The sequence below is a fragment of the Colobus angolensis genome, unplaced genomic scaffold, assembly GCF_000951035.1.
Source record: "Colobus angolensis palliatus isolate OR3802 unplaced genomic scaffold, Cang.pa_1.0 Scaffold60, whole genome shotgun sequence".
NCBI classification, from domain to species: Eukaryota; Metazoa; Chordata; class Mammalia; order Primates; family Cercopithecidae; genus Colobus; species Colobus angolensis.
This window is the reverse complement of record NW_012119599.1, coordinates 3645160-3654665: the sequence shown is the minus strand read 5'-3', so window position 1 is coordinate 3654665 and position 9506 is coordinate 3645160. Positions and strand designations below refer to the sequence as shown.

The 9506-nt window shown below is 43.1% G+C and overlaps 1 protein-coding gene across 1 annotated transcript in view; it reads left to right on the top strand.

Moving 5' to 3' along the window:
• Positions 1-6256, top strand: part of ZNF284 (zinc finger protein 284) — an 18423-nt gene extending 12167 nt beyond the window's left edge. Inside the window, exon 5 of the mRNA XM_011963083.1 lies at positions 2360-6256. Coding sequence (XP_011818473.1) covers positions 2360-3903 — 1544 coding nt within the window. The 3' untranslated portion in view covers positions 3904-6256. The remainder of the gene's footprint in view (positions 1-2359) is intronic.
• The last annotated feature ends 3250 nt before the right edge of the window (positions 6257-9506 follow it).

The following is a 9506-nucleotide window of genomic DNA, read 5'->3' as shown; positions in this document are numbered from 1 at the left end:
CCTGTAGTCCCAGCTACTCGGGAGGCTGAGGCAGGAGAATGGCGTAAACCCGGGAGGCGGAGCTTGCAGTGAGCTGAGATCTGGCCACTGTACTCCAGCCTGGGCGACAGAGCCAGACTCCGTCTCAAAAAAAATAAATAAATAAAAAAGTAGAATGGAATACCATCCCATCTTTACCCTTCTGGTGTTGTCTTATACTGTGTCTTACATATTTCTATTTAGCTGTCATCTCTACCCACTGGGATAGAATGTCTTAAGAGGAGGACTTTCAGCTGTTCAATTTTTATTTTAAGATTCAGGAGGTACATGTGCAGGTTTCTTACCTAGCTATATTTGCAGCACTGAGGTCTGCGTTGCAAATGATCCTGGCACCCAGATACTGAGCACAGTACTCAACAGTGGTGGCAGGATAACCCTCAGGTTTCCAGGCTATGTGCAGTGGTGTTAGAGGTAGTGGTGATGGGCTGGGTGGGCCAGTCCTGAGGCCCCCCCATGGTGTGTGCAGGTGAGTGTCAGCGGTGGTGGTGGCAGCAGGTTTGTAGGACCTTTCCTCAGGTCACTAGGAGGAGTGCACAGATGCCAGTGGTGGTGAGCAGGGCAGGGAAATCCTCAGGCCTCCGGACAGCAGGCTTGGGCACCTGCGGCAGGGTTCTGGGTCTGTTGTAAGGCTCCCTCCATGGTACATGCTCATGCCTGGGGCAACCAACATGGCAGGGTGATCTCAACAGCCCCCAGTGGTATGCTTGGGTAGTGGAGGCATGATGCCAGGCCAGGTGAGCCTGTCCTCAGGCCTTTCAGTGGCGCGGGCAGATGTAGGCTGTGGTGGAAGAGGTGGCGTGATCCCTAGGCCCCCAGATGGCATGCTCCAGCACTGCCAGCACACAAGCTGGGTCTTTGTCAGGTCTCCTGTTTGTGCACACGTGTGCCTGAGGCAACACAGGGTGGAGCAATCCCCAGGTCCCTCTGTGTCATGCTTTGGCACTGAGATGGGTGGCACCAAGTGAAGTGGGCTTGTCCTGTGCATGGGCACAGGTTGTGGTGGGCAGTGCAAGGGATTCCCCAAGCCTTTAGAAAGTGTGCTTGGGTGGCAGTGGCAGAGTGTGCGGAGAGCCTTTCCTCAGAATGAGAACACATATAAGTGCACAGTGGCCCTGCTGCTGGGGGTGAGGGAGCATTGCTGTTAGAGGCAGCAGCCCCAGACAGGCAGCTTTCAAGCTCTGGGGAGTGCACACTTTGGGTCCTTTTGTACCGTATTGGGGGCAGACTCCCTGGAGTGCTGCACTGCGCATTCTCCAGAGAATAGGATACTGTGGCCTAGATTGCTGGGGACTCTGCCATACTGCTGGGTCTAACAGGCATTGCACTATTGCAACCCTCCGGGTGGATGTGGGGGCATGTCGATGGGGCTCCAGGGATTTGGAGATGCAAGGGCTGTTGGGCCCCAGGGCATGATGCAGTCTGGTGGGGGTGCGGCTCTCAAAATAGCGCTGTTCCATAACTGCTTGAGTCTCAGGAAGCGTGTGGAACCCATCATGAGCGCCTTCTCTGAAGCAGTGCCCTTGCATGGACTCCAGGTAGCCCCCTATAATAATCTCAGGGCCCACAGGGGTCGAGGGCGTCTCTCATGGCTGACTGCTGGAGTCCACAGTGGAAATGTAAAGCACTAGGGCTCTCTCACTTACCCTTTCCCAGCACTGAGGAGCCTTTCCAGGCTTTCAGGTGACCGTGGCCAGAAGGGCTGCCTCCCTTCGCTCTCCGTTTGTGCTTCGGGTGTTTCCTGTCACTTCTCTGCTGAATTCCAGTGATCCCTCTTAGGTGCTATTTGATGTATGATTATCTATCTGCTTTTTAAATGTTTTATTAATAAAATATATAGAACACTTCATGAATTTGCATATCGGCCTTGCGCAGAGGCTGTTCATTCCAGTGTTACCATATGCGCTGCTGAAGTGAGCACTGCTCGTTATTTTGGCTCTTTGTGGAGGAGGCAAGCTCTGGGTGTCTTTAGTCAGCCATCTTGAAGTCTTCCTACCCTTAAAATTCCTTCTGATTCATCACACATATAATTTAGTAGTTACATAATACACCATGCAAGATTTTAGACTAACTAGGGAATTGGTAGAAATAGTAACAAGTTAACTGTATTATATTACTATTTTAAATTAAGTCTTTCTACCACGTATGAGACATTACGTAGTTCAAAACTGGTTTCGTGACAAGAGACCGTGGGGCACTTGGAAAACACAAACTGTACCTTCCTTGTATTCAGTAAAGTTTCAGGCCATGTCCTAAGTGAAATCCTGAAAACACTGAACAAAGGCTTCACTTACCCACATGTCTTAATTCTGTGTCCTTATAGGAGGCAAGATCCCAACTGAGTTGGAGTCTGTTCCAGAAACAGGACCACATGAAGAGTGGTCTTGCCAGCAAGTCTGGGAACAAGCTGCAAGTGAGTTAACTAGGCCTCAAGACTCTATGATAAGTAGCTCTCAGTTCTCCACACAAGGTGATGTCCCCTCCCAGGTTGACGCAGGACTATCTATAATTCACATAGGACAGACACCTTCCGAGGATGGGAAGTGTAAAAAATTCTTCAGTGATGTCTCTATCCTTGATCTTCATCAACAATTACACTCAGGAAAGATGTCCCATACATGTAATGAGTACAGGAAGAGCTTCTGTTACAGCTCAGCTCTTCGTCAGAAACTTCACATGGGAAAGAAATTCTATAAGTGTGATGTGTGTGGCAAGGAATTTAGTCAGAACTCACAACTGCAAACTCATCAGAGAATCCACACTGGAGAGAAACCATTCAAATGTGAGCAGTGTGGGAAAAGTTTCAGCCGTAGATCAGGAATGTATGTTCATTGCAAATTACACACAGGAGAAAAACCTCATATTTGTGAGGAATGTGGGAAGGCCTTCATTCACAATTCCCAGCTTCGGGAACATCAAAGAATCCATACTGGGGAGAAGCCATTCAAATGTTATATATGTGGTAAGAGCTTCCATAGTAGATCAAATCTTAATAGGCATTCCATGGTCCACATGCAAGAGAAATCATTCAGATGTGATACCTGCAGTAATAGTTTTGGTCAGAGATCAGCACTTAATGGTCATTGCAGGGACCACACAGGAGAGAGAGTCTACAAATGTGAAGAATGTGGAAGGAGCTTCACTTGTAGGCAAGATCTCTGTAAGCATCAGATGGACCATACAGGAGACAAACCATATAACTGTAACGTATGTGGGAAGAGCTTCAGGTGGTCCTCGCGTCTTTCGAGACATCAGCGGATCCACAGTGGAGAAGCAACATTCAAGTGTGACGGATGTGGGAAGAGATTTCATATGAATTCACGGGGCCATTCTCATCAGACAGCCCACAGAGAAGAAAAGCTGTATAAATGTCAGAAGTGTGGGAAGGGCTACATTAGTAAGTTTAATCTTGACTCGCACCAGAGGGTCCACACGGGAGAGAGACCTTATAATTGTAAGGAATGTGGAAAGAGCTTCAGGTGGGCCTCAGGTATTTTGAGACATAAGAGACTCCATACTGGAGAAAAACCATTCAAATGTGAAGAGTGTGGGAAGAGGTTTACTGAGAATTCAAAACTTCGTTTCCATCAAAGAATTCACACTGGAGAAAAGCCTTACAAATGTGAGGAGTGTGGAAAGGGCTTCAGATGGGCCTCAACTCATCTAACCCATCAGAGACTCCACAGTAGAGAAAAAGTACTTCAATGTGAGGACTGTGGGAAGAGCATTGTGCACAGTTCATGCCTTCAAGACCAACAAAGAGACCACAGTGGAGAGAAAACATCCAAATGTGAGGACTGTGGGAAGCGCTACAAGAGGCGCTTGAATCTTGATATGATTTTATCATTATTTTTAAATGATATATAATTATTGTCCATATTTATGGGTTACAGCATGATATTTCAATACATGTATACAATGTATAATGATCAAATCAGTGTTATTAGCATATCCATCACTTCATTTATCATTTATTTGTGTTGATCATTTATCATTTCTTTGTGTTTTGAACCTTCAAAAACTGTTCTAGTTATTTGAAAATAAATTATTATTAATTATAGTCACCTTTAGTGCTGTGGAACACTAGAACTTGTTCCTTTCATCTTACTGTACTTTTGTATCTGTTAACCAATCTTTCATCATCCACCCTTCCTCCTGCTTTTCCCTTCTAGTAATTGCTATGCCATGCTGCTTCTCCTTTTTGTTTTTATTTTTTCTTTTGAGAACAGAGTCTTGCTCTGTTGCCCAGGCTTGAATGTAGTGGCATGATCCTGGCTCACTGCAGCCTCCACCTCCTGTGTTCAAGTGATTCTCCTGCCTAAACCTCCTGAGTAGCTGGGATTACAGGCATGCACCACCATGCCTGGCTAATTTTGGTACCTTTTTTTTTTGAGATGGAGTATTGCTCTGTTGCCCAGTCTGGAGTGTAATGGGGCGATCTCGGCTCACTGCACCCTCCGCCTCCCATGTTCAAATGATTCTCCCTGCCTTGGCCTCCTGAGTAGCTGGGACTACAAGTGGCCGCCACCACAATCAGTTAATTTTTGTATTTTTAGTAGGGAATGGGTTTTTGCCATATTGGCCAAGCTGGTCTCGAACTCCTGACTTCAGGTGATCCACCCACCTCAGCCTCCCAAAGTGCTGGGATTACAGGCGTGAGCTACCATGCCCAGCCTAATTTTTGTATTTTTAGTAGAGACTGGGTTTCACCACGTTGGCCAGGCTAATCTTGAACTCCCAACCTCAAATGGTCTACCTGCCTTGGCCTCCCAAAGTGCTGGGATTACAGGCATGAGCCACCATGCCCAGCCAATGCTGTGCTGCTTCTGTGATTTTTGAGAACAGTCTTGCTCTGTTGCCCAGACTTTCACATATGTGTGATAACCTGTAGTATTTATCTTTCTGGGCCTGAATTTACATCACTCAACTTCATGTTCTCCAAAGCTCATCTTTACCTTGCCATAAATGACAGAATTTTATTATTTTTTATGGTTAAATAGTATACCTTTGTGTATGTATGCCACATTTTCTTTACCATTTTCTGTTGATGAATATTTAGATTTGTTCCATATGTTAGCTATTGCAAATAGTACTATAATAAATATAGGAGTACAGATAGGAGTTCAACACACTAATTTCCTTTCCTTTGGATATACAGCTAATAGTGGGATTGCTGGATCACTTGAATCTTAATATGCATAAGAGGATCTACACTGGAGAAACACCGTGGATGTGTGGAGAGTGTGGTACATACTTCAGTCAGGGCTCACATCTGCAAATTCAGTGCCTGTTCTGTAGAGAAACCTTAATAATGTGATATATGTGACAGCAAAGAGTTATAAGGCATGAATATGTTAATTTTAGTAGATACTTCCAAAAAGTATTTCAAACTGGTTGTACCTCTGTAAACTCTGACCATTATTAGGCAAGAATTGGCTTTTTTTTTTTCTTTTGAGACAGTCTTGCTCTGTCACCCAGATTAGCATGCAGTGGAATGATCATGGCTCCCTGCAGCATTGACCTCCCAGGCTCAAGAAGTGCTTCTGCCTCAGCCCCTCAAAAGCTGGGACTATAGGCATGCAACAACATGCCTGGCTAAATTTTTGTTGTAGAGATAGGGTCTCACTATGTTGCCCAAATTAGTCTCAAACTCCTGGGCTCAAGTGATTCTCCCTCCTCAGCCTCCCAAAGTGCTGGGATTACAGGTATAAGCCACTGCGCCCAGCATTTTGTTTTGTTTTGTTTTGTTTTTGAGATGAGGTCTCTCTGTGTTGCCCAGGCTGGATTGTTTATTCACAGATGCATTTACAGTGCCCTGTAGCCTCGAACTCCTGGGCCTAAGTGATCCTCTTGCTTTAACCCCCTGAGAAGCTGGGACTACAGGCATGGACCACCACCGCTGACTGATCTTCTTTAGTTTCTGTCAACAAAATAGTACACTGTTTCCACTAACTTGGGAAGGCTAGTATTTTTTTGGGGAAAATCACTAAACAGCAAAGAAAATCTGATGAATTGGACAGCATAAAAATATTGGCGTAAAGATGAACATAACATAAGCAGGAATATTTAAAGCACATACTTTTTATAGAGTGTCTCCCCTGTAATGTCTCTGGTTAAATGAAAGGCTTTCAACTGTGAAGACAACCCTAACCATACTCATTACTTGTAAAAGATGTAGCATTGTCATGGACTCCTTAATAAACGTGAAGACTTTAATCCATCTGAAGGTGCGTCACATTTCTGAAGTTTCCAACTCTGACAAGGTAATGGGCTTACGGATGAAAACTCATGAATGGGAAAAACTCAGCTATCATTAAAGCCCAGTATATTTTATTAAAGATATTGGAACTGTCTTCTAAATCTAGTTAGCGATGAATTTCAACTCTAGATCCATCACTGAATCCTTGTCCACATTCATTACACATAGGTTTTCTGAGAAAATTGTCTGCTGGTTATGAGAGGTCTTCTCCGGTGCCAAAGAGAGCATAATAAGCTTGCTTTCGGCTGGGCTTGGTGGCTCACGCCTGTAATCCCAGCACTTTCGGAGGGTGAGGTGGGCAGATTGCCTGAGATCAGGAGTTTGAGTCCAGTCTGGCCAACATGGTGAAACCCTGTCTCTATTAAAAATACAAAAAAATTAGCTGGGTGTGGTGGTGGCATGCGCCCATAAGCCCAGCTACTCAGGAGGCTGAGACAAGGCAATTGCTTCAACCAGGGAGGTGGAGATTGCAGTGAGCTGAGATTGCGCCACTGTACTCCACCCTGGGTGACAGAGCGAGACTCCGTCTCAAAAAATAAAAATAAAAATAAAAGTAAACAAACTTGCTTTCTTTTATGTGCTCCTTGATTTTGATGGTGATGTGAAATCAAACCGAAGCTGAAAATACAATAATCACATTTATACAGGGCATTTTTCAAGGAAATTTGTTGATTTTTACTTTAATAATTTAGTGACTCACTTTTGTATGTCTCTTGTAAGTGGCCAGGCATGGTGGCTCACACTTGTAATTCTGTCACTTTGGGAGGCTGAGGCAGAAGGATCACTTGAATCTAGGAGTTCAAGACCAGCTTTTTACAGAGTGTCTCCCCTATAATGTCTCTGGAAATGAAAGATTTTCAACTGTGAAGACAACCCTAACCATATTCATATTCTAGTTCCTTTGCCTTTCCATATAAATTTTAGAATAATTTTATATCTACAAAATATCTTGCTGTAATTTTGATAGTAATTATTTTAACCCTGTGTATCAATTTGGGGAGAATGAACATTTTTGCTATGTTGAGTCCCACGATCCTCAAACATGGAGTATCTCTCCATTCATTTAATATTGTTGGATTTTCTTCATCAGTGTGTTGTAATTTTCATCTTACAACCCTTGTACATCTTTTGTTGAACTTCCATCTAGGTAAGAACTTTGATTTCCATTTGTTCATTGCTAGTATAATATATATAAATTAATTTTGGTGTGCTGATCATGTATCCCATGATCATGCTGAATTCGCTTATTATCTAGGCATTCATGGATTGGAAACTTCACGTTTTTATGATGACAATACTATCCAAACCAATCTACAGTTTTACTGCAATCACTATCAAAATCCAGACAGTCTTTTTTTGCAGAAATAAATTCATATGTAATTGCAACGGATGCAAATAGACATCTTTTTTTTTTTTTTAAAGGAACACAATGGATGGCTCCCACTTCCCCATTTCAAAACTTACTACCAAGCTATAGTAATGGAATAGAATTGAGAGTCCATAAAGAAACCCATACATCTAAAGTAACTTGATTTTCAAGAAAGATCCAAGATGGCTTAATGGAGAAAGCATAATCTCTTTAGCAAACAATGCTGGGCAACTATATATACATATGCAACATAATGAAGTTAGATCCGCACTTCACACTATACTTAAAGATTAACTCAAAATGATCAATGACCTAAATAAAAGAGCTTAAGCTATGCAACTCCTAGAATAAAACATAAAGGTTCATCTTTAAGGCTTTTTATTTGGAATGGATTCTTAGATAAGACACCATATGCACAAGCTAAAAAAAGCCCACATAAATTGGACTAGAGCAAAAAAATGCTTTGCATACAGAGACATTGTCAAGAGCATGAAAAGACCATACAGCATGGTATCTAGTATCAGAATATATAAAGAACTCTTAGACCAGGTGAGGTGGCTCTCACCTATAATGCCAGCACTTTGGAAGGCTGAGATGGGTGGATTGCTTGAGCCCGGGAGTTTGAGGCCTGCCTGGGCAACATGGTGAAAACCATGTCTCTACAAAAATGAAAAAATAAAAGACAAATGCAAAAAGCAGCCAGGCATAGTGGCCCACGCCTATGGTCCCAACTACTCGGGAGGCTGAAGCAGAAGGATCACTTGAGCCTGGGAGGTCAAGGCTGCAGCGAGGCATGATATGCCATTGCACTCCAGCCTGGGCAACAAAGACAGACTCCATCTCTTAAAAAGAGGAAGAAAAAGAAAAAAAAAAGAACTCTTACAACTGAATAACAAGAAGAGAAACCATTCAATTTTCTAATGGGCAAAGATACAAATAGAAATTTCAGATATACAAGTTACCAACAATCGTGTGAAAAGATGCTCAACTATTAGTCATTAGGAAAATACAAATCAAACCAATAATGAGATACCATTTTAAAATGCTATGTTGGCTATCATCTTTAAAAATAGAAAATAGCCAATGTGGTGGCAGGCACTGTATTCCCAGCTACTTGGGAGGTTAAAGTAGGAGGATCACTTGAGCCCAGGAGTTTCGAGGTGTAGTAAGCTATGCCCACTGGGTATCCACCATCAACATGGTGACCTCCCAGGAGCAGAGGACCATGAGGTTGCCTCAGCAGAGGTAAACTGGCCCAGGGTGGAAACACAGCAGGTCAAAATTCCCTGATCAGTAGTGAGATGTTGCCTGTGAATAGCCACTGCAATTCTGCCTGCACAACACAGGGAGACCCCGTTTCCAATTTATACACACACACACACATACATATATACATATATATTTATACATATATACACACACACACACACACAAAATAAGTATTGGAGAGGGTGTGGAGAAATTACTACCCTCACACACTGAAGGTGGGAGTGTAAAAATGGTACAATTGCTGTGGAAAATTGTTTTGTGGTTCCCAACGTAGAATTACCATACGAATCACTAAATTTCATATCTAGGTATATATCCAGAAGAATTGAAAGCAGGTGATGAAAGAAATACTTGTATGCCACTGTTTGTAGCAACACTATTGACTACTGCCAAAAGGTGGAAATAACCCAAATGTCCCTCAATGAATGAATGGATAAACAAACAGTGGCACAGGCCTGTAATCCCAGCACTTTGGGAGGCTGAGGTGGGTGGATCACCTGAGGTCAGGAGTTCGAGACCAGCCTGAGTAACATGGTGAAACCCTGTCTCTATTAAAAATACAAAAAAATTAGC